Here is a 26,448-nt window from a genome sequence, read left to right on the forward strand (position 1 = left end):
TTAATAAATTCATGAATATCAGTGTTTTTTTGAACACAAAACGGTTGGGGACACGCACGGTAATGACGTTTTGCACCTTGCGACCAATTTTTTGGATATAAATATGTAAAATATTTTATTTTGTTTTTCGGACCTCGTTAAAGGACATGTTGTTTTACTTATTCTGTTTCTAAAAATTTATTTTTTTTTTTTCAATATTTTTAACCCTAAATGCCTCGGGACACAGAAACTAGTCTTTTCGAAATATTCACCCATATACAAATTATACCTAACTAAAGTAAAATCACCATTTGATGCAGCAATGCTCAAAATACAGCTATTGAATATGCAATATATTGAAGGGAATCTGGAGAATAGTTGCCTAAAAATGATTCTTGATCAGAACACGATGATGCAGGTAAGCAGAAATGTTTGTAATTCATGAGAAGAAAATTCATAATGGAGTGCAGATGAAGTCTAAGTCGGAATCTGAAATGATCAACTTCACTATTTTTACTTAGGCCATGTTTATATTATAGCCTTTTGCAGGGTTAACCTTCTTAATGAGGATTTATTTGACGTATACGCAAAGGAATTGACATCTGAAACCCAGTGGGTGTGTTAAATCCGGTTATATATAAACGTACTATTACAGGTATAAACTATTCCCTTTCTGACACGCTGTTACTTCCTAGGTAGTTTATTAAAAACATACGTAATTTTGTGTTGAAGCAATCAACATTTTAATAATTACAGTTTCATCGTCCTCTATATTTCAATAGTAAGTCCATATTTATTACTTACTTACTTAGTTGGCCCCTTACAGAACATTTGTTCCATAGACCGAACTAAGAAAAGATCTCCATTCCTCTCTGTTTTTCGCTTGACTTTTTGGAATACCGCGCCTGTTCATTTCTTCATCCACTTGTATGCTCCATCGAAGCTTAGGCCTGCCGATTCTGCGTGCACCGCCATGTGGCATGTATTCATACGCCTTTTTAGCGGGTTCATCATCGCTCATTCTCATGATATGGCCTAGCCAACGCAATCGTTGCATTTCGATACGTTTAACTATATTCATGTCTTTGTATAGCTTATATAGCTCGTGGTTCATACGACGTCGATATTCACCGTCAACGCAAATCGGCCCGTAGATTTTTCGAAGAATTTTCCTCTCAAACACACCAAGCACTGCCTTATCTGCTTGCGCAAGTACCCATGCTTCGGAGCCATACATTAGCACGGGTAGTATCAGCGTTTTGTATAGTGTTATTTTTGTTTGACGAGATGTGGCTTTGTTTTTAAATTGCTTACTTAGACCATAGTAGCATCTGTTGGCCAATACAATTCTTCTTCTTATTTCACAACTGATGTTGTTTGTTGTGTTTATGGCAGTGCCGAGGTAGACGAAGTCTTTAACTACCTCAAAATTGTAGGTACCAACTTCCACAGATGGTCCGAGCTCTATGGACGCTTTGCGCGTCGACACCATCAATTTGGTCTTTTCGCCGTTTACCGCCTGCTTCGACCTTCCTAAAGGTATCAGTTACTTCCTTTACTGATCGTCCCATGATGTCTATGTCATCAGCATAGGCAAGTAACATGTGGCTATTGGTGTAAATTGTGGCATTTCTTTTGACATTTGCATCTCGTATTACCTTTTCCAGCAAAATGTTGAATAGGTCACACGAAAGGCTGTATCCTTGTCTGAAACCTCTTTTGGTACAAAATTCTTCGGAGAGGTTCTTTCCAATTTTAACTGAGGACCTAGTATCAGTTAAAGTCATCTTACAAAGCCGGATGAGCTTTGCGGGGATACCAAATTCAGACATTGCGTGGAATACCTTTGATCGGAGGGGACTGTCGAATGATGCTTTATAATCGACAAAAAGGTGAAATGTGTCGATCTGCATCTCTTGGGTCTTCTCTAGGATTTGCCGCAGGGTAAATATCTGGTCAATGGTGGACTTGCCAGGTCTAAAGCCACATTGGTATGGTCCAATTATTTCGTTGACCATTGGCTTTAGTCGTTCGCACAATATCCCTGACACTATCTTATAGGCAATAGGGAGAAGACTTATGCCCCTATAGTTGGAGCATACAGTCTTATCTCCTTTCTTGTGGACGGGACATAGGATGCTCAGGTTCCAATCGTCGGGTACGCGTTCTTCCTGCCAGATGGTGCTAACTAGCTGATGCATACACCTTATCAGCGCGTCGCCTCCGGTTTTAAACAGCTCGGCTGGTAAGCCATCTTCAGCCGGTTGATTGCTGTTTTTACCTCATCGTGGCCGGGCGGTATACATTCTATACCATCTTCTGGGATTGGATCTGTGGTATCATCGTCTTCGCTACTATTGGATACCAGCAGATTGGAGAAATGTTCCTTCCATATCCCGAGCACGCTATCTGTATCTGTTACCAGATTACCTTGCTGGTCTCTACAGGAGGATGTGCCTGTACCAAAGCCATCTGCTTGATGTTTCACTCTTTGGTAGAATTTTCGGACTTCATTCTGGCTCCTGTACATCTCGATTTTTTCACACTCCCGCTTTTCCATTTCTCTCTTTTTCTTGCGGAAAAGACGTTTCTCTTCTCTCCTTTTCTCCCGATATCTCTCTCGTGCGCTACACGTTGCTACTGATTGTAAAGTAGCTCTATATGCCGCATTTTTCTCTTCGGTAGCAGCACGACACTCCTGGTCATACCAAGAATTCCTTTGTGGAGGTCTCTGGAATTTGCGGCTGTTTGCATGGAGTGGGCAATATTTTGCCATTGTGTTATGTTATCGGGACAAGGAGTGCTCGCGTTAGTTGAGTGGAATATGCTGTGGCTATCTGTTGTGTTTGCAGCCTATCGATGTCCAACTTCCGCGTTGTGTCTGTTCGTGCTTTATTTGCAACGTTTAGACGGGTACGTACCTTTGCTGCAACTAGGTAGTGGTCCGAATCAATGTTTGCGCCTCGGAACGATCGTACATCCAACACGCTGGATGAATGTCTTCCATCTATCACAACATGATCAATTTGATTACTTGTTCTTTGATCTGGAGACAGCCAGGTGCCCTTATGAATATCGAGATTATTAAATCTGGTACTGCTAACTACCATGTTTTTTGCAGCTGCAAAGTCTATCAGCCTCATACCATTGTCAGATGTTTCACTGTGGAGACTGAATTTCCTGAATTTTCTCCTTTCCAATTTTGGCATTAAAATCGCCTAGAATGATTTTAATGTCATGGGCAGGGCAACGGTCATATGTTTCTTCTAAGCGCTCGTAAAATATATCTTTGGTCTGTTCGTCCTTTTCTTCAGTGGGAGCGTGAGCGCAAATAAAGCTGATGTTGAAGAATTTAGCTTTTATTCGAATTGCAGCAAGTCTTTCATTCACTGGGGTGAAGCTGGATACCAGATGTTTTAGTCTCCGACTAACTACGAATCCGCAACCAAACTCATGCTTTACGTTATGGCAGCTATAATACAGTGCGTCACCTTTAGGTGTTGTTGTGACGCCTTTCCCAATCCATTTTATTTCCTGTATGGCAGTAATATCGGCCTTGTACTTTTCAAGTACGTCTGCCAATGCGAAGACTGCACCTTCTCTATAAAGAGTGCGAACATTCCAGGTGCAGATTCGCAGATCATGGTCCTTTAAACGTTTGCGGGGTTCGTCAACTTTAGAGGGGTTTGTTTTTCTTTCGTTTTTTCATAGTAGGATGTTTTTTCTAGGGGAGGGTTACTAACCCGACGCCCAAACCCAAGTTTTTAACGTTCTTATGGGTGAACGCGCGGCACATGTTAGCTCACTACCTTTAACGGGTGTTAAAGGCAGTTCCCCAGGTAACACCACGGGGAGGTCAGTGTCCACTTGAGATGAAAGAGGGACCAAGATAAATCCAGGGCTTTGCCATGTTAAAGCCGTTGCTTGGTATCATTCATCCCCTACGTCACCCAAGTCCATATTTCTACTAGGCAATTTTCCTTGCGGCAATTGTCAGTTTGATGAAGAGAGAGTTGAGGCATATGGTAACCCTTTGCCTCTCAACACCCTCTCTTACCCACAAACTGACAATTGCCGCAAGGAAAATTGCCTAATGTAAATATGGACTAATACTTTTAAGCTTTTGTACATTTGTCATTGTGATTTTATAACTTTTCATATTTCCTATTGTGATTGATCTTTACATTTTAAAAGTTTAACTGATAAAATACACCTTTCTAAAATATATTTAATACTACTAATGTAAGCAACTATGTACTACTAAATTTATCAAGCAATACTGGATGACAATATCGCTTCTCACAAGTAGAAGCTAAACAGTATGAAAATCAATATATTCGTTCATTCCTGTCGAGCAGTCTGAACTCTGTACATCAACTTCAGTGCTTCCGCAATACAGAGAGTAAATCAACCAAACCCGAATCGTGTTTGTTTTAGTGTGAAATTCTCTTAATGCCTAACCTACCTTCCTGTAAACCACCTTTGAGAATAATTACACACAATCATATCAAATTAGTAGACTTACTGTTTAGACACTTTTTCTTTTTATAAGCTTGTAAAGTCCATCAGTTAATATTTAATAATCATGAATATTTTGTACCTGGATACGGTTCTATAAATTTTGTGAAGAAATTTGTTTTCGTCGCGTTATGTGTTCCGTCGTGGTTTTTGTTGCCAACATGATTAGGTGTTAATTTATTAAATAAACATCTAAAAATTATATTTCTCGCAATCAACATCATAAATAAATTAATGATAATGTTGTTTTATTATTTTTTGGTAGCATCGCATGGCGGTAATATTAAGCGATAAGTTTTAACATCTTTTGGGAATACTTAATTATTTTATTGGAAACTAAATATTTCCTAATTTTTTAATACACTTAATAAGCTTAATAATTTGTATTACTTACTTTTGGTATCTTTCCACGATATATTATGTTCGATTTGTGTTGTCACTTTTTGGATGCGACTTATGTGACTACTCTACTCGGCCCTTTGAAAAAAGTCCTCTGTTGGATCACCCTTTATAAGAGAGGAAAAAGGAGTAAATAAATTACATGTAAAGAGAAGATAGAAAGACAAAGAAGGCAAACGTAAAAAGTGGTATTTTATATAGATGTAAAACAATAATATGTTTCCTGATGGTAAGAAATTTGTCCAAGAAGTAGTTTACGATTCCAACTTGGGCCGTCCAAGCCCCTTGATGATATGCAACACTGAAAATGTAAACAACTTCTAGCGTGCATTTTTTGAAAGTAAATATTTTTTGGGTGCCACCGTGGTGCAATGGTATGCACGCTAGGGTTATGACTTTTTGACTATTTTCGTCAAAAATGATTTCCTGTAGCAGAGATGAATGAACTTTTGCCTATTAATCACTATGCTATCGTTTATTCCCTTGAAATATAAAAAAAGTTCACGCACAAATCGATTTTAAAAAAATAATTTTTTGAAAAAATATATGAAACGAAAAAAATTTTTTTTTTCAAAAATGTATTTTTTGTTGCTCGAATGAATAAATATAAGCCTACTAATGACTATAATAACGTTTATTTCATTCAAATATTAAAAAAGTCGCGAATAATTCACTTTGAAAAAAATTTTAATTTTTTGTTTTTTTAAAAAAAATATATTTTTGAATAAAAGCGTTTACGACATTTTTACGATTCTCAGAACTGAAGAAAACTAGTGAGAAATAAATTTTATGTCATTTTAATTATCTCATGTGGCTCTAAAGTTTATTTTCAATTATATATATGTTTTCAGTGACTTCAAAAAATTGTCCATAATTTTGATAAATTCAAATTTTAAAATCATTTTGTGCGTGAGGTTTTTTCACCGAATCACCATATAATTAAGATTTTATGTAATCTTATGGCAAAACTCATCACGCTATGATACAGGGATATGAGGTTGTAAAAAAGTCATAACCCTAATGCACGCCCGCCTTGCACGCAGAAGGTCGGGGGTTCGATTCCCCGGCCAGGCAACATCGAACATTTTTCAACGGTGGCAAAATACCCCTCAGTAATGTTGGCGACATTTCCTGAGTATTTCAGCCTTGAAAAACTTCTCCATAAGTGGTGTCTTAAGACACGCCGTTCGGACTCGGCGATAAACAGTAGGTCCCATATCATTGAGCTAAATATGAATCGGGGTGCACTCATTGATATGAGAGAAGTCTCCCTTGTCCCGTATGGGATGTTGTGGAACAATGTGTTTGTTTGTTTTGTTAAATATTGAGACTACAAAACCCCTAGTTGGGTTTTGTCCTGTCAGATCCAGTTTGGATTTTATGGCCTCATCTAAACCGGGCTAAAACTAGGGTTTTCTGCATTTATCGGGCTTTTATCTCAGAAACGAATATGAATTTGGCCTTGCTGTCTTTAGCAATATTATAGCCCTAAACTAGTAGAACTTATCTGTTAAGCAGACCACATAAGATAAACTCCATATAGGGCATCAAAATAAAATATATACAGTTTTACAGAATTTCTGGAATTCTGGTCGGTATCAGCTAAACTATTAAGAATTGAACCAAGTAACCTTTTGCATAAATCTTCCAAATAGTGCTTTCAGCCATTCTTCAGAACGTTCTGAAATTCTTATATACAAATTTGTTCCAGAGGTCAGAAGAAGATTCGCATTGGTTTCAGAGATATAGCCCCGAATTGCTTTAAAGAGTCAATATTAAAACATGTTTAGATGGGGCCATAAAATCCATGCTGGATCTGACACAAGAAAACCCAACTACGGTTTTTTTCGCTTGTGTCTGTACTTTCAAAAAATCCTCAGTTCAAATTGTTTGCACAAGATTACCTTAAAAATCTTGCACAGTGTTTTCGATGATAATGGGCTCCATGTTTGAATAAAAGGTGAGGATTTTATGAATGTGAATACCATGACACAATTACCCAGGTAGTGGTATCACACCAGCTGTTCGAATATGAAGTGTCAAATCACTTTATAAAAAAATTATTTATGTTGTAATTTCCCCAACAACATAAAGAAAGTTTTGACATAACATATTAAAAATTTTACGATACCACTACCTTGGTAATTTTGTGCCATGGTGAATACCTAGTATGCCATTAGGGCAAACATTGGGCAACGACATAAGAGATGTTCTATCGTCTCAATATCTTCATCTTAACGAAGAATGCAGTAATTAATGCTGTCATCACTCAAATCATTGAGTGAATTTATGCTATTGATTGACAAAATTGGTCAAATGTTTTTGGACAACTTGGTTCATTGTTCCATGATTTATTGACTTTTTTACTAGTGGTTGCTAAACTTGTGGATACATATCTAGCGATTTCACATGTTTTCTCGTTTCCCATAAAGTCGCAATGCCCGTTAGCCTTTGTTAGGTTTTCCAAGACTATTCTCAATGACGGCTTCAGAAGTTGGTTCCTAAAATTTTGAGGTAGTAAAAGTTTTCGTCTACCTCGGCACCACCATGTACACTACAAGGCTACCAGTGGAAGCCGATATTGAAAAGCGCTATATTCAAAATTAGAGAAATAAAGCAACAAATAGAGAGGAATGGAAATCTTTTCTTAGTTAATCTTATAGGGCAAATCTTATGTAGAGGACCAACTAAGTAAGTATTAAGGACTTGATTGTTTAAAGAGCCGCTTTTCTATCCACGAAGATATAATGTGTGTTCCCGTACTTTTTTTAATGGTAAAACTGTGAAAAATGAGATATGCATACAATTTTATTCAAAAAGTACGGGAACGAAAAAATGAAAAAAAACGTAACAAAACTGGAACAAATGTCAAAGTTACTATTTTTACACGCTCAATTTTGTCGTGTAAAAATTTTTAGAGAGAGTGTCATTTAGCGCCATTTTTGTTTAAAGAGAACACGGTGCTCTTGAACCAACGTTAAATGAAAGGTGCTTACACCTGGGAAGTTTTTGCGTATTCTGAAACCTAATATTTCGCGAACAAAGTTCACATGTTTAGGTTTTATAGGTTTTCACGATTTTGCTTGGAAACCGCAAGTCCTATCGAAATGGGGTTAGGGCAAATATTGTAACTGTGAAAATTCTCCACAAGATTGACCCTTATGATATTTTCGTAGGTTTTGCCATTTTTGATATATAGAAGTTGAAATTGGGACTGTATCGCCTCCTTATAAAACAATGTCATGTACTGTACGCCTTAACTAACTTTAAATAAAAACCACTTACACCTGGGAAGTTTTTGCGGATTCTGAAACAGAAATGTTCATAGATGAGAAAAACCCAAAAACAAAAAATCACTGGAGGGACTTTTAAATAAATCAGAGCTCACATTTTTAGGTTTATTTTATTGCAGTTTCAGAATCCGCAAAAACTTCCCAGGTGTAAGCTACCTTCATTTAAAGTTGGTTCAAGAGCACCGAGCGAACATTTAACAACTTTTTTGTGTACGGGAACGGTTTTTCGGGTAAAATGTGTAAAAGTGGTGAAAATGTTAAAAACTTTTTTGTTCTCGAACAAAGCTATAGTCACCGCACAGTCGTTTAGCTTGTACAGGAGAGAGCGACAAAAATATTTCTAACCAAGATAGCGATCTAATGTCAAGTTTACACTTACGCTCCAAAATCCACCGGTTTTCACGAAATCCTGAAATACACCCCGGTGTTTATACTTATTTTTTTTTGTTGATTTCAAACATATCACAATTATCAAGGTAGATGCATATGTATGTGCAGCTGATCGAACATGATTTTATCGTTGAGACATCATAATAATAAATTTTTGTAGATAAAAGTTGTGTTCAGAACCTGCAAAATATTACTACTTGCTGTAGTTTTCCCGTTTAGTGCTACAAATGCGTTCCCGTACTCCGAAATTTATCAAGACTTGCACTTCTCTTTAAACGAAAATGGCGCTGAATAACAAACACCATCTGCTCCTGTTTTCTGCTACACAAATTTGGCATAGTAGAAAGTAGCAGCATGTTTATTAGCACCTGAATATGTTAGCTGATACGTTGATTTTGACATTTCTGGAGTTATTGCAATTTCCGTCAGTTTTCCTTTCCCGTATTTTTTAAGAAATTTGTATGGGAAAGCAATTTTTGACAATTCGGTCTTTTTTCTAACATTACCGTTAAAAAAGTACTGGAACACAATGGAAAATATCATTGTAACAAAGTAATTCTTTTCATATTGTTTACACATTTTTATAATAACATTTTTTGTTACAGCAATTGACCATCTACCTTGTTTATTGTGATACGTGAAAAGTGTTGCAACTTTTGGTACTTTTTTAAGCAAAGACAGTGTTGTATATTATGAGTACTGTGATTTCGATGTTGATTTCGCTGAAATCACGAAATGAGATGATTTCATTTTTGTATGCGAAATCATGATAAATTTAGCTTGATTCCGCGCGAAATCACGAAACTCCTTCGAAATCACGAAACGACGCCGAATGTAAACCAAACATAAAACTGTTATCGTAGACTCGTAGTGACTAGAAATTATCTTCCGCGAAAAACTCGCCATGATTGGTACATTTCTAGGCATAGACCCCCCATAACGGTATTTCCCGTTTTTAATTATTTTCAAGATTTCGTCGATATTTTCAAAGTGAATTCGCTGTAATTTGGCATTTTGTATTCTTTGGAGGTTTCAAACATCCTTAAAAAAATTGGTCAACAGAGGTCCATGGTTTGGTATATCCCCCATATAGACGTACCTCCCTACACCACATTGTGGTATGTAGCATGCAAAAGGAAATAAAAAAGACCCATAGTTCTTTTGGGGATATATATATACATAGAATCACTTTCTGAGTCGATTTATGCATGTCCGTACGCCTGTCCATGTATTTTTGTGATCAAAGTACTGGTCGAATTTATTGTCCGATTCAACTGAAAATTGGGGAAGTTCATTCTTTTAGCCATAGGAAGAACGCTATTGCTTTTGGGGAAAATCGGTTCATATTTGGATATAGCTCCTATATATAGAGATGGGAAATGGGTAAATACCCAAATGGTAAATACCCATTAAAATGGGTAAATTCGGTAAAATGGGTAAATACCCAGGTATTTACCCAATATGTGGGTATAAACTACAAAAATTACAATCAATTACAATCATCCAAAATTAGATGCGAAAACGCAGCGTTTTAGCAAATGTTAAGTGGCTATGAATAAAATGACCTTTTTTTAGATACGGGACATATTAAAATGTGGACCAATGTTGGTCCATATGTTGATAAATCTCTCATATATTGTGACAGCATAATTTTGATGTTTGAGAGCTTTTGACGCGGTTTATTGTAGTTCTCCATGCAGAAAAACATATATGCTGGATCGAGATCCAAACTTTATGATATATCAGGTGGATTAAGCCAAGATTTCAGTGGATAATCTTGAGATTTAAGTCCTCCTCCACAAAGCTATAAATTTTGCATTTTTCGTCAAATTTTTCGCACAAGCAACTCCAACGATCGACTTGACATATAAAAAGTGTAGTCCGCGTGGCTAAACCGCTTTTCTGGTATTCTTTTTATACCCTCCAGCATAGGATGGGGGTATATTAAGTTTGTCATTCCGTTTGTAACTACTCGAAATAATCATTTTAGACCCCACAAACTATATATATTCTTGATCAGCGTGCAATTCTACATCGATATAGCTATGTCCGTCCGTCTGTGGAAATCACTCTAGCATCCGAACGGATTGACGTAGGTGGATGAAATTTTGGAAAAATCTATTATTTGTACGTAGGACTTTTGGTATTGAAAGCGGGCTATGTAGGTCCAAGCTTTCGTATAGCCCCCATACAAAATGACGCGTCGTCGTTTTTTTTTTTTTTTTTTTTTATTTATTTATCAACTTTACAATAATTCTAAGCCATTTAAGGATTTTTTTAAGGTATTTGTCCCATTTTACCACCGAATTGGTTGTAATTTGGTATTTTGTGTCTCCAGAGGCCAAAAAACATTCCTACCAAAGTTGGTTTATATAGGTTCACGTTTTGGTATAGCCCCCATATAACGCCCATATAAAGTACGCGTCATTTTAATATATTTTGAATGTATTAGTCCCATTTGACAACAGAATCGGTTGTAACTTTTTGTATTTTGTGTTTCCAAAGGCTAAGAAACCTTTCTCCCATAAAATGTTTATATAGGTCCACGTTTTGATATAGGCCCCATAGGACGATATCTTCCGATTTTCGGTATTTTGAAGGTTTTGGCCTCATTATCACACCGAGATGGCTGAAATTTGGTATATAGTTTTCGTTGGGGTATAAAACTCAGAACCAGAAATTTGTAGTATAGGTCCACGCCATCATATAGCCCCCATAGAAGGGTACCTTCCGATTTTCGGTATTTTGAAGGTTGAGGCCACATTAATCCACCGAAATGGCTGAAACTTGTGGTGGAGGGTATAAAAAGTTCGGCCCGACCGAACTTAACGCTTTTCATACTTGTTGATTTTCTGTTTGACAGAAAAACAAAAATTAGATTTCAAAATAAAATTTTATTTACCCAAATAAACACCCAAAAAAGAAATTTATCGGGTATTTACCTGGTATTTACTCATGTTTTGGGTAAATACCGGGTAGAATCCCATATATATATATATATATATATATATATATATATATATATATGTCAAACAAATCCTCACAAAGAATGCTATAATACATATAATACAAACAGGCTTTTTATAAGCAGTTGCTTTAGAGATCCCTACAAAAAACAGTTGGTTGATCCCTACTCGCCGCTGGCGAAATCATTTTTTCCAAAAATAAAAGAGTGTATACTAGGGTTATGACTTTTTGACTATTTTCGTCAAAAATGATTTCCTGTAGCAGAGATGAATGAACTTTTGCCTATTAATCACTATGCTATCGTTTATTCCCTTGAAATATAAAAAAAGTTCACGCACAAATCGATTTTAAAAAAATAATTTTTTGAAAAAATATATGAAACGAAAAAAATTTTTTTTTTTCAAAAATGTATTTTTTGTTGCTCGAATGAATAAATATAAGCCTACTAATGACTATAATAACGTTTATTTCATTCAAATATTAAAAAAGTCGCGAATAATTCACTTTGAAAAAAATTTAAATTTTTTGTTTTTTTAAAAAAAATATATTTTTGAATAAAAGCGTTTACGACATTTTTACGATTCTCAGAACTGAAGAAAACTAGTGAGAAATAAATTTTATGTCATTTTAATTATCTCATGTGGCTCTAAAGTTTATTTTCAATTATATATATGTTTTCAGTGACTTCAAAAAATTTTCCATAATTTTGATAAATTCAAATTTTAAAATCATTTTGTGCGTGAGGTTTTTTCACCGAATCACCATATAATTAAGATTTTATGTAATCTTATGGCAAAACTCATCACGCTATGATACAGGGATATGAGGTTGTAAAAAAGTCATAACCCTAGTGTATACATTTCTAAGAATTTGTTATAAAATAAAGAAAAAAACTTATGTTGCAAACAGTTTTGCGGTTGATTGAGCCCATGTCGAAAGCTGAATTAGTGATGGAAAGGCAACATAAAAAAACCTTTAGGATGATGAACCAAAATTAGATGCGCTTGGATTAAATGGAGAACAGGGGAAGTAAGTCAAATGTGATTGAATTTATTGGAAACTTTTTTTTAATTTGTGTTTATATAATAAAGTTCTTTGTTTTCTTGTTTTACACAAATAATAAATGCATTTTATTTATTCTGGGATATTTCGCAATGGCTTGCATTTTTATTGCTTCTTTAGACTGATCAAAAATGCAATCCGAAGAATGCCTTTAAATTCAATCCAAAGCACTACATCAAAGGCTATGATTTGGATGCATCCTAGCTGTGTGCTTTGGAAGCAAAATGGAGTGCATCCTAGCTGCGCGCTCCAACGGCACTTGTACTGATTAAACTGCATCCACGGATGCAAACTTTTTGCTGGGGTGTTATGATATCACTGCATCCTTAGATGCAGTCCACACGGAGTTATGAAAAATGCACTCTGTTCGATACATCTTATAAGCAGTTGCTTTAGAAATCCCTAAAAAACCAGTTGCTTGATCCCTATAAGCAGCGACACATTTCTTCAAAAGACAAACACGAGTGTATACATTTCGAAAAATTTGCTATAAAATAAAAAAATACAAAGCTGCGAACATTTTTGCGGTAATTCACGAGACGAAAATTCTTAATGGAGTGGAGTTGGAGTCTATGTCGTAAGCAGAACTAGTGATTGAAGGCAACATGAAAAACCTTTTCGGTGAAGAAGCAGAATCGGTGGCGGTTGTTTAAAATGCAAAGGAGGAGGAAGTAGATTAAATTTCAATTAAATTTAATGGAAACATTTTTATCATTTATGTTTATATAATAAAGTTCTTAATATTCCTATTTTTCCACATATGTATAATTCATTTTATTTATTCTGGGATATTTCGCTATTGCTTGCATTTTTATTGCATCTTTGGATTCAAAATGGAGTGCTTGCTAGCTGCGTTCTGGGAAGCAAAATGCAGTGCTTCCTAGATGCGTGCTGGGAAGCAAAGTCCACACTAGAGCAATTTCATTGAAAAAATCATGAAATTACGAGTTTCTAGATGGAGTTCCATAGTCCCGGGCCACACTACAGTAATTTCACTAATATTTTGATATGAAATTATGCGTCTCTAGATCGACGTCCATAGTAGAGTTAAATCATAAAATTGCTGTAGTGGGGAAATCGATTTAATTTCATTCGATATAAAAGCGCCTAATTTCATGAAACTGTTTAATAAATTTTCATTTAGCAATGGCTTTTTCTTAGCCACTCCTGGACAAAATGGAGTAAAATTCCTCGAGAAATTCATAGAAACCCAGCAAAAAATTTTGGAAGTTGTGCATGTGGAGTTATGATTTCACAACATCCTTCGATGCAGTCCACACGGAGTTATGAAAAATGGACTCCGTTGGATACAATTTATAAGCAGTTGCTTTAGAGATCCCTACAATAAAAAAACAGTTGGTTGATCCCTACCCGCCGCTGGCGAAATCATTTATTCTAAAAATAATAGAGAGTGTATACATTTCTAAGAACTTGTTATAAAATAAAGAAATAAAAACTTAAGTTGCGAAGATTTTTGCGGAAATTCACGAGGCGGAAATTTTTAATGGTGTGGAGTGCAGTTGGAGTCCATGTCAAAAGCTGAACTAGTAGTGATGGTAAGGCAACATAAAAACCCTTTAGGATGATGAAGCAAAATCAGATGCGGAGAATGTAAACTCAAATGTGATTGAATTTAATGGAAACTTTTTTTAATTTGTGTTTATATACCCATCAACAAAATTTGGAAGTTGTGCAATTGGAGTTATGATTTCACAACATCTTTCGATGTAGTCGAACAGAGTTATGAAAAATGCACTTCGTTCGATACATTTTATAAGCAGTTGCTGTAGAGATCCCTACAGAAAAAACCAGTTGGTTGATCCCTACACATTTCTTCAAAAGACAAACAAGAGTATAGTGTATACATTTCGGAGAATTTGTTATAAAATAAAGAAATAAAAACTTAGTGTGCGAACATTTTTGCGGTAATTCACGAGATGGAAATTTTTAAATGGCTGGAGTTGGAGTCGAAATCTGAACTAGTGATGGGAAAGCAACATAAAAACCTTTAGGATGAGTAATAGGGTTATGACTTTTTTACAACCTCATATCCCTGTATCATAGCGTGATGAGTTTTGCCATAAGATTACATAAAATCTTAATTATATGGTGATTCGGTGAAAAAACCTCACGTACAAAATGATTTTAAAATTTGAATTTATCAAAATTATGGACAATTTTTTGTAGTCACTGAAAACATATATATAATTGAAAATAAACTTTAGAGCCACATGAGATAATTAAAATGACATAAAATTTATTTCTCACTAGTTTTCTTCAGTTCTGAGAATCGTAAAAATGTCGTAAACGCTTTTATTCAAAAATATATTTTTTTTAAAAAAACAAAAAATTTAAATTTTTTTCAAAGTGAATTATTCGCGACTTTTTTAATATTTGAATGAAATAAACGTTATTATAGTCATTAGTAGGCTTATATTTATTCATTCGAGCAACAAAAAATACATTTTTGAAAAAAAAATTTTTTTTCGTTTCATATATTTTTTCAAAAAATTATTTTTTTAAAATCGATTTGTGCGTGAACTTTTTTTATATTTCAAGGGAATAAACGATAGCATAGTGATTAATAGGCAAAAGTTCATTCATCTCTGCTACAGGAAATCATTTTTGACGAAAATAGTCAAAAAGTCATAACCCTAATGAGTAAGCAAAATCGGTTGCGCTTTGATTAAATGGAGAGAATCACTACAAGTGTACAGTACATTTGCTGTTGGAGTACATATTTTCCTATGAATTCACTTATGAATTTTACAAGAGAGCGCGCAGCTAGGATGCACTCCATTTTGCTTCCACAGCACACAGCTAGGATGCACTCCGTTTTCGATCCAAATCCCAACTTTTTATGTAGTATTTTGGATTGAATTTAAAGGCACTCTTCGGATTGTGTTTTTAATCAATCCAAAGATGCAGTAAAAATGCAAGCTATTGCGAAATATCCCAGAATAAATGAAATGCATTTATTATTTGTGTAAAACAACAATACTCGTACAAAGAACTTTATTAAACACAAATTAAAAAAGTTTCCATTAAATTCAATCACATTTGAGTTTACTTTCTCCGTTCTCCAATTAATCCAAGCGAATCTGATTTTGCTTCATCATACTAAAGGTTTTTTATGTTGACTTCCCATCACTAGTTCAGCTTTCGACATGGACTCCAACTGCACTTCACTCCATTAACAATTTCCGTCTCGTGAATTACAGCAAAAATGTTCGCAACTTCAGTTTTTATTTCTTTATTTTATAAGTCCCAATTTACATTAGGCGAGTTTACTTGCGGCAATTGTCAGTTTGTAGGTGAGAGAGGGTGCTGAGAGGCAAAGGGTTACCATATGCCTCACCTCTCTCTCCTACAAAATGACAATTGCCGCAAGTAAACTCGCCCAATGTAAATTGGGACTAACAAACACTCTTGTTTGTCTTTTGAAGAAATGTGTAGGGATCAACCAACTGTTTTTTTCTGTAGGGATCTCTACAGCTACTGCTTATAAAATGTATGTTACGGAGTGCATTTTTCATAACTCCGTGTGGACTGCATCGAAGAATGTTGTGAAATCATAACTCCACATGCACAACTTCCAAATTTGTTTGCTGGGAAAGTTCTTTTTGTTCCTGTTTTACACAAATAATAAATGCATTTTATTTATTCTGCGCGCTCCTTTGTAAAATTCATAAGTGAATTCATAGAAAAAGATGTACTCTAACGGCACTTGTACTGTACACTTGTAGTGATTCAACTGTATCCGCGGATGCAAACTTTTTGATGGGAAAAGTTGCATTTCCGCGGCATTTGTACTGTACACTTGTAGTGAGTTAACTGCATCCGTGGATGCAAACATTTTGTTGGGTAGTGTTCTAGTAGCGCAGAACGCTTTTTACTTTATTTGCACATCTGTGCAATTAAAATATGCATTATGCATAATCGAATAACCGGCTTACAACTACTAACTACTCGATGCTCTGACAACATTAGAAATCGTCATCATCAGTTTTTTCGTCGTCGCGTAAATAAATGGTGGGAAAAAACGGCAATTATTTTATCTATATTTGTTTTACATTTTTCTCTAATCGCCATTAATTAACAATGCCAATTGTAATTAGTTAATGAATCTCGGCATGGAGTTAACCACTTAATTACGTCTCTGTAGTGAAGTTTAAAGTGTTCCAACACGAATTGTTTATCATGAGAAAAAGTCAATAAAATAAAAACAATAAAAAAACACCACAAATTGACCTATAGCTGTACTCTTCACTCCTATGGCCTGTAGTTAGCAGCGGAGAGAGAGTCCATTAACGAACCGAGTAGTAGAGAAAATCTCAAGAGAAGAAGAAGAAGCAGAAAATTTCTTTAGTGGCGTCCAAAGAAATTCTGCGTTGATATGGAAAAACAAAAGTTATAAAAGGAGCAATAAATCCTTGAAAAACAAAGCCAATAAAGGAAAAAAACAATAAGAATCCTTGCACGGTCAGTGAATCAAGTGGAAAATGTGAAATAACCGTAAAACATAAAAGTCGAATTTCAAATAAATTGTGAATAACTGTACTGCTACTCTCAACACAACTCAAAATACATAAATAAAAATAGACTAGAAACCGCTAATCCATCCTCCTCATAAGCAAAAACTCATTAGCAGAGAAGAGGGCAAATAAGAAAACAAAACATCTAATCGCGGTGGAGAGTAGTAACATAGTATCTAGTATAATAATAACTACGAACGACAAGTGGTACAAGAGGTGGTATATGGACCAAAGGAATACGGATCGAACAACTTTCTCCACCACTAAACTAAAAAGAATTCAACGTTAGGCCAGTGTCTCAGAAACCATACAACAACAACAACAACAACATGGAGGCAATGGATGTCAGTGATAAGGAAGACTCCTCCACAACAACAACAGCAGCAGCAACAAAGTGTGGCACTACTGAAGATGGGGGAGGGATAGATGGCGCTCTAGCAACAAATAGTTCAAATTTGTCAACAAAAATGCAACAACAACAACAAAATAAAGTGCCTGCTGCTCCCGCTAAAGTGAATAACGAAGATAATGATTTTGAAATGGGTACGGAGGATAAGGTTGAAATTTCTCAGAATGCTGGCATTCACAAGGATAAAGTTGAAGAAGGAACCTTAAATACAAAAAATAATTTGTCTCCAAATAAAACCACAACAATTGTGGAGGAAAGCAATAGTGAAGGGCGTAGAACTAAAAATGACAAACCCCTGGCATTGACATTAACACCATCCACAACTGAGGAGCCATCCCAATCACCAACGACATCCATAGGAGGTGGTGCTGGTGTTGATTCTGATGGTAAAGTGCAATCACCCAGTCTAACATCACCGGCAGCTTCCACCCCAGCATCAACTCCACCCTCTGAAACGACGGGACAAGGAGACGGTGGTGGTGGATATTCTCCACCTGAGAATAGCTCTGCTGGGGAACATTCCTCACCCACGACCGATATTGCAGATCAAACTTCCATGGATGTTGTGCAAAATCCTCCCGCAACACAACAACAAAGTCCAACGCAACCACAGCCAACACCGCCTCCTGTCATCCATCAGCATGCCATTAATGTGGTACGCAATGGTACCATACCGAATGCTGGCAAACCATTGATGTCGACCATAAGTAAGAAATTTGAAAAATCTGCCAAATCAGGACGTACTCGGAAACCGAAAGTGGCAGCGGGACCCATGTATGAGAGTGAGGTAAGTATATGAATGAATAATTTCATTTTCTAGACTTTAGGAACGATGAGGGGGTTAGAACTTTAGTGAGGTACTCGACTTCGGTCTAATCCTGCTTTTTTCCTTTTTTCCTAGCATTATTTCCCAGGGTTCCAGAACTTGTCCGTTGCCCAAAATTTCTTCCGGTCTTTAATATTGCAATACTTTGGATGTCCTAGTTTAGTCAGTTTTCTGTTTATGGTGCCATTCGAGTTGGTTCAGCGACGTTCGTCGCTTTCTCTTGCTAGTCCCTCCACCTTCGACCAAGATGTATATAGCGAGCGGATGACGTCCCGGAAAGTCGAATATGCAGATAAAGCTTTAGATTGTTTGGAACAAGTCGGGTTTATAAGCGTCCTGCCGTTTTTTGTTTTTTTTTTTTTTTTTTTTTTTTGTACTTCCAATTTCCATATCTCGGGAAGTTGGACTTCCTCCATATAAAACATATTTTTTTGTTCAGGACAACAACCCCTAATCTGTGGTAAAAGTATCAAGGAAATCGCAGGGCTGCGCCTTAACCCTACATAACCCCAACACTTTCTAATAAATAATAAAGACTCAGGTGGCCCGATAAATAGAGAACTAATAGGTTGCCAGTCTGCCGAAGTGTGTTGATCTCCACTAATTCTGGTGGAGACTTCAATTTAACATTCGCCTTGCAAATCGTGGACCTATCAATCATTCTCTACCAGCCTGTAACTTGAGGTAGAAATCAGTTCCACACTTGTTGTCTACCTCATAAAATCCATGTAGGAGTCTCCAGTGCCTTACTCAGACAGTCGCCAAGAGCAATCCCACGGCATCGGGTTCTTTCGTACCAGATTGACCCGAATCATAGTGTTGCGGCTGCCAGCCCAGCATCAAACATATGCTTCTAAGTAAGTTTCGATACTGCTAAAACAACAACTAAACCCCTGCTTCCCTCTAAGACGAAACGGAAGAATAGCGAATTATTTGAAAAAGGGCTCTCATCAGGCAATTTTGTAGTTTTATGTTGTGTTTGCAGCTTTTTAATGTCCAGTTTAGTATCGCTCTTATCCTTTCAATGTAAATCCGCCATCCAGTATTGTCCCGATATACTAGTCATTGTCCATTTGAGATAGAAGAGGAGTCAAGACCTTCCCATGTTCAAGCTAATCATCCGTACATCTCCTAGTGCTTATTGCAAGTCCTTGTTGCAACATTATGAAACTCTCTAACAAACTTTCCATTATCATTTACTTTGCAGATAAGTGAAAATAAGATGGGTATTAAGTTATGTATTAAAAAATCCGATAGCTCATTAAGTGCCGTCACAGCTACTGGTATTGCAGCCGTTACAAAGGCTATGAATAAAGCGGCCACAACACCGGGAAGAAGTCGCAAAAGTTCAAGGAATACCAAACAACGCGTAAAACTCAACGATAGCAATGATGAAGGCGATGAAGTGGATTATGAGCCCAAACGTAAAAAAGATCGTAGTTCCAAAAGACAAGCGGCTGCAGCCACAGCTGCCGCCAGTGCAGCGGCACAAGCAGCAGGCAATGAGGGTGGAGATGAACGGCCGATAGTGGAACAAAGTATATGGGGTAGAGATTTACCAGAACCAGTGCTTTTTAAGGTAAGCATACAAGTGCCCTGAACCATAATGAATAATACAAATCTACTTTGGTTTCCTTTTGTTTTTGCAGATTTTTCAAAATGTCGTCGATAAGGAAGGTTGTCTTCCAACACTGTTTCGTTTGGGTCGTGTATGTTCCCTGTGGCGTCGTGTCTCCTTATCGCCCACACTTTGGCGTTCATTGGATCTAACCACTTGGATAAAAGAGAAATATCGCACCGAATTGAAATTGAAATGGTTTGTGGATAATCGCTGTACATGTTGCACAGAATTGAATGTTTGTAAGTGTTGTTCTTGTAAAATTTAAGCAATATTTTAGAACTGAGTTTTTCCAAGATGATATTCAACAAGATGATTCGATCCTGTTCTTCTTTTGAAAAAAATATTTTATCAATCTTTGGTTTCAATCTAATTCCATAGAGTTGGAATTAGATCGTCTTAGAAAACATATCCATTTGCTTAACTAAACTATAATTTTTAAATGTTAAACGTCTTCTTTTACTTCCAGCAAATTTCAAAGTCACAGATATTAATTGTTTTCTTATGAAATTGGCGGCTGGTGCACCAAATCTAACCAGTATAACCCTGTCGGGTTGGAAAGGTTTCTCATGTGATCATTTGGCATATTTAGTTGAAAATATGAAAAAACTCGAACGTCTAGACCTAAGTTCTGTAAATGTAAGTAATGCAAAAATTGATGTACAGTGTGTCCAAAAATTTCCAACTTTTAGACAAAAAAAAAAAAAAATATGAACCAAAAAGTTGAAAAATTCTTCATTCTGACACATTTATATTAGTACCTATTGGGGTTTAAACATTTAATTAGGCTTGTTTATAAAGTACTTAATGGAGATTTTTAAAAATACTTTTTATTATACTTCTTCCAGGTGGAAATGAATGCTAGTAAAAGTGCTGTGGGTGTGCAATCATTGTGCAATGCACTGCAAGTTATGGGTGACAAATTGACACATCTTTATTTGGCGCACAATCGTTTAGCTGGTATACCGCAAATAGTCAATGTTTTATCGGTAAGAATGTCGTGATGTCTTAACACCTTTCCTTACAATTTCCACTAATTTTCTTTCTTCCATTTCTTCTCTATTTTTAGACACATTGTCCAAATTTAGTTTTATTGGATTTATCCAATGTTACAACTCAAGCCACATCTCATGGTATATTACATGTTGAGAAATTACAGCAAGGCTGTCCAAAACTAAAAGTTTTACGCATTACCAATTCTCATATAACCCTTAGTACAGCTTCCTTACAAGAAATGGTAAGTTAAAGAAAAAACCTTCCCCCTTGCCATGAAATGTGTAACATATTTTATAATTTTCATTCCTTCAGATGGATTCACCTGGTTTTCCAGAACTGGAAGAACTTTCTGTTGCCGTTATGGATGAATCACGTGTCATTGGCGATGAACATATACAACGTATTCTAAAATCTTCGTCAAAACTGAAACTTTTAGATGTACGTGGCTGTGCCCGTTTGACACATGAAAGTCTTATACGTTTGCCAACATGGGATGTTAAACATTTATTTTTGTCTGGCTGTTCAGTGACAAGAGATGTGGGGTAAGTCACTTTGATGTTTATTTAGCGGGAATTTATTTAATTTAATGAAAAGGTGAGGGTCTTTGCACGGTATCATCGATCCTTGCCCCATTGGAATTCATACGGCTGCACCATCCCGAGTGTAGTTGAGCCAAAACTACTCTGGTTTGTCGTGGTTCCTTAGCTGCGATAGCTGCATTCACACGATAGTTGTTATGATAGTTGTTATGACCTCTCTTTCTCGATCATGAAGAAACTTAAAATGACTCTTACGGTAACACCCGAGAAATTACTGCAACGGAAGGATGCCATTGTGTGGCTGTAATGGAAGAATCTTTGTCTCCTCATGTTGATGGTCCACTGAAGGCATGCGTTGTACTTATATTCGCGGACCATACTGGCACCGCTTAGCTTACCACAGACCGACCTATCGCGTTAAATGTGGTCAACAAGGTTTCTTTATGTACAGCCCAAGTGGTGCTGGCTAGGGACTTGAGGACCTTGTTCCTACATCTCAGCTTGTCGCAGATAGCTGCGGCATGTGTGGACGACGTGAACATTAGGGTTATGACTTTTTGACTATTTTCGTCAAAAATGATTTCCTGTAGCAGAGATGAATGAACTTTTGCCTATTAATCACTATGCTATCGTTTATTCCCTTGAAATATAAAAAAAGTTCACGCACAAATCGATTTTAAAAAAATAATTTTTTGAAAAAATATATGAAACGAAAAAAAATTTTTTTTTCAAAAATGTATTTTTTGTTGCTCGAATGAATAAATATAAGCCTACTAATGACTATAATAACGTTTATTTCATTCAAATATTAAAAAAGTCGCGAATAATTCACTTTGAAAAAAATTTAAATTTTTTGTTTTTTTAAAAAAAATATATTTTTGAATAAAAGCGTTTACGACATTTTTACGATTCTCAGAACTGAAGAAAACTAGTGAGAAATAAATTTTATGTCATTTTAATTATCTCATGTGGCTCTAAAGTTTATTTTCAATTATATATATGTTTTCAGTGACTTCAAAAAATTGTCCATAATTTTGATAAATTCAAATTTTAAAATCATTTTGTGCGTGAGGTTTTTTCACCGAATCACCATATAATTAAGATTTTATGTAATCTTATGGCAAAACTCATCACGCTATGATACAGGGATATGAGGTTGTAAAAAAGTCATAACCCTAGTGAACATGCTGTCGAATGTGACCCCCAGAATTTTGGGGCAGTTTGTCGTTGGAATTTTGCTCCATCGACCATGACATTCAACTCTATTCCCACCTCTGCCGTCCATGTGATGAGTGGAGTGGCCGTAGATTTAGTGGCGGATATTTGCATATTCCTAGCATAGGAAAAGGTGGAGTGCAGCCTTTCACAAATGACATCCGGGAAGGTACCTAACGCCAAGATCGTACAATCATCCGCATACGTTACGATATCAATGGCCTCTGGAGGGGATGGAATACAGGAGAGGTATAGGTTATGCATTTCCGTAGATATCACCCCGCCTTGGGGAACTTCCTGCTTAACTCTACGGGGCTTGGACTTCTTGATCCTGAATTCCACGTACGACTGGCATCTACACATATAATTGATTATCCAGCGTTTCAAACTTGTTCGGAGGGTTGTCTGTTCGATGTCTTTATACCCTAGACAGACGGCAGCGTTGATTTGCATTAACTGCCTTAATTCAAATTAGTTCGTGCATTATCCACATTTTTAATGCACAAAATCAAGGGAAATTTAAACTGAATTTAGCAATTTCAATATGGCAATGCTGTTGAAAATCAATTGTCTTTTGTCAAATTTCCATGTTTAAGAAAATAAAAAGGGAAAGCAAATCAGCAATTTTCGCGTTTCTTCAAAATAAGTAGTGGTCTTTCGCGAGTAGAATAGCAGCTAATCGTTTTTCACGCCTTCTAACAAATCTCTTTTTCAAATTTTTATTTTCACAAAAAATTTCATTACCCACCATACCAATTCTATCGACTCAAAAATATCGCGATTAAATTAAATTTATTTTTGTTTCATCGTGGTGAAAAGATCAAAGGTAGAAAGTGTATTTGTTTCGCATATTTTGACGAACTTTTGTAAAGCTTCATGAAATGGTCTGCTGGGCACAAACAAACAACACAAACAGCTGTTTCATAAATGCAGATACTATCGTCTGTCAGGGTGAAAAATTAATTCAAATTAGGACATTTTTAATGCAAATTAACTCTGCCGTCTGTCTAGGGTATTACACAGCTTGGAGTGCTTCCTATTTCGGTAGCCTTTTCGATAGCTATTGTGCCAACCATTTTAGTTGGTCACAGTAGAATTTTTGGAGGGCTTTGTTAATTATGTTGGGAAGCATGGACTTGGCCACCAGGAGTACATTGGTAAGAATTTCAAAACCATTCTCGATGTGCAAAGATTCGGCCGAATCTGCTACTGAATTTTTAAGTTATCCTGCTCGTCGTTGATGGTTTTTCTATTTTGAATGCAAAACAATCCTAGACATGTCCTTAAAGTGCACTTCTGGGAAAATGTTTGCAATTTTGGGTGAGAGGTACCCAAAGTCTATATCTGGAAGAAATATTATTACGATGTGCAAAGTTTGGATCAAATCGGCTACTCCATTTAAAAGATATCTTGGGCACCATCTCTGCCAAACATTTAAAAAATTTTGGGGGAAGGTATTCGAAAGAGTGGATCGATATGGAAAGAGTGTGGAAAGGTACAATGGTGGGCAGTGACCTCACGGAATTATGTTCCAATTTTTTTTTACAAACATAGGTTTCCATTTTTGACAGAGACTCTGTGTAACATTGTAACACTGCGAAAATTTTGTCGATATATTTTGTTTAGTTGTTTGTATATTGTTTTTGTTTTAGATCTGGTCTGGAATTAATTGCCTCCAAATGGGCACACAGTCTTATTGAATTGGATCTCGCTTGGGCCAATGTGCAACAACCATTAGATAATGCCTTACGTGCCTTGGCCGATAAGGGAGCCGAGTCACGTTTAGCGTAAGTTTTTCAACAAAAGAAATACTCCAAAACTTTTAAATTTATTAACAAAATGTAATTTTCCATTTTTCTTCAGTCATCTAAATCTTTGCGGTTCATCTGTTTCCGAAGAAGCCGTCAAGGAAATTCTGGCTAATTGCCCTTTGATGAGCAGCATTAATTTGGCTTCATGCCGTGGTTTGCCACGCGGCGTGAAAAGGCAAATGCAAGGTCCACAAGAGCTCAACGAATTGCGTGAAGTGTTAAAGGTTCAATTAAAAGTCAAATTACCCGAGACCAATACAACACCAGCCAGTTCATCGGCGGCGACGACAACAAGTGCAAATAGCAATGATGGTGGTGGTGGCGGTGGTGGTCATGGTTCTGCATGCAGTCCATAGTCCACTTAAACTGTTTACATAAAAAAATTGTAAATTTTTATAACCGTAGTTTGTATTTTTTGTATTTGATTTCGATTTTTTATTTATCTTTTGGAAATTTTCTTTATCAAAGCTAAATTTGTATTAGCCTTTATAAAAACTCAAAATTTTATGTGGGAGGATAAGTAATTTTATCTAAGTACATACATGTTTTCTATTAAGTGGACGTATTAAGACTTAGCAGACATTTTTTTTTTCAAAATTATGTTTTAATTTGTATAAAAAATTTAGATTGGACAAAGCAATTTTATATTTAATTTTTTAACAATTTTAAAAATTCTATTTTGTAATTTTAAAAATTCAAGTAGAATTTTCAATGAAATTATAAAGTAAAATTTTCAATTATTTTATTTTTTATTTGCATGTAAAAAAATTAAATACCAGTTTACGTTCCTTTGACATAAAAATTCCTTGATTATCACACAAAAAAAAAAACCGATACCCTCCTGCAAGTTGACATTTTCAATTTGGTTTTTCTACTTCTCTCTATACATATTCATATGTAGTAATGTGTAAAATAAATAACAAATTTTATCAAATTTAATAAAATTAACAAAACACACACACAGACACAACCCCGCGCCATTTAGTCTCCCAAAATTCTAAAATAATTAAAATAAAAACACCCAAAACAAAATAACATACAAACGAAAGCAACAACAACAACAAATTAAGAACCATAAAAATCCATTGCAATTTTTCTTTTTTGTTTTAAATTTGTGAAATTTAAAATGTTATCATTTTTTAACTTTAACCTTTTAGCTATAATAAGAAATGAAGAAAGTCATGTTTAAACATAACGAAAGAAAACAGAAAAACATGCAAATTATACGTACATATTTTCCTTCCAACCTTGTCTTAAAAAAATGCCCCTTATGTAATTTCCATTTATTTTTGTGCAAAATATTTTTAATTATTATTTTTTAATTGTGTAACAACTTTTTTATTTTAGATATTTTCCTCTCAATACCCAAATATATCTCATTTAGAAAAGGAAGTAAAAAGAAACCAATGTAATTTTTAAGAAAATTATATTTTTTGTTGCATTCAAAAAGGAAAATAAAAATAAATCATAAATATTTTTAAAAATAAAAAAATTAAAAAAATGAGTTTTATTTGAACTTTAATATGAGGACGAGGTATGATAAATAACAAAGAAAGATGGTTATAGGATTTAACAGTGGAAAATCCGAGAAATAACTTCGCTCATAGAGCGTTTGCCTTAGGGATGTTACCCTGAAGAAATGTGCCGCGCAAAATATTTCCTCATAAGAACAAAAAAACATTGGAAGTGCGCCTTTTGCTTTTATATTCCACATATGTTAAGAACAAATCAGTTTCAGACAATTTGATTATATGCTCAGATTTTAAATTAACCCACAAAAAATGGTTGCAAAAATTAACATACAACTCGGGTATTTCAGTCGTATAGTTTACATTGAATTGTGCAGACGTGTTTTTCTTCTTAGTAAACTCAGTTACAAACAAAAACAATA

At 35.6% G+C, this 26,448-nt stretch overlaps 1 protein-coding gene across 1 annotated transcript; it reads left to right on the forward strand.

Annotated features, from left to right (window-relative positions):
• Positions 1–16,549: 16,549 nt before the first annotated feature.
• Positions 16,550–25,960, forward strand: Fbl6 (F-box and leucine-rich repeat protein 6). Its single transcript, XM_073991131.1, has 9 exons — positions 16,550–18,339; positions 19,586–19,957; positions 20,028–20,238; positions 20,466–20,635; positions 20,845–20,985; positions 21,066–21,233; positions 21,305–21,534; positions 24,399–24,533; positions 24,610–25,960. Exons 1-9 carry the CDS (start codon positions 17,473–17,475, stop codon positions 24,911–24,913), a joined length of 2,598 nt encoding a protein of 865 aa, XP_073847232.1. The 5' UTR covers positions 16,550–17,472; the 3' UTR covers positions 24,914–25,960.
• Positions 25,961–26,448: the final 488 nt, after the last annotated feature.

Source organism: Musca autumnalis, unplaced genomic scaffold (genome assembly GCF_047663935.1).
Source record: "Musca autumnalis isolate F117 unplaced genomic scaffold, ASM4766393v1 scaffold_5, whole genome shotgun sequence".
NCBI classification, from domain to species: Eukaryota; Metazoa; Arthropoda; class Insecta; order Diptera; family Muscidae; genus Musca; species Musca autumnalis.

Excerpts from the sequence above, each read along its gene's own strand:
- Fbl6 (XM_073991131.1), top strand. The coding sequence starts at position 17,473 with ATGGAGGCAATGGATGTCAGTGATAAGGAAGACTCCTCCACAACAACA. Across the intron at positions 20,636-20,844 it reads TAGACCTAAGTTCTGTAAAT|GTGGAAATGAATGCTAGTAA; the intron begins GTAAGTAATGCA and ends TACTTCTTCCAG. Across the intron at positions 24,534-24,609 it reads GGAGCCGAGTCACGTTTAGC|TCATCTAAATCTTTGCGGTT; the intron begins GTAAGTTTTTCA and ends ATTTTTCTTCAG.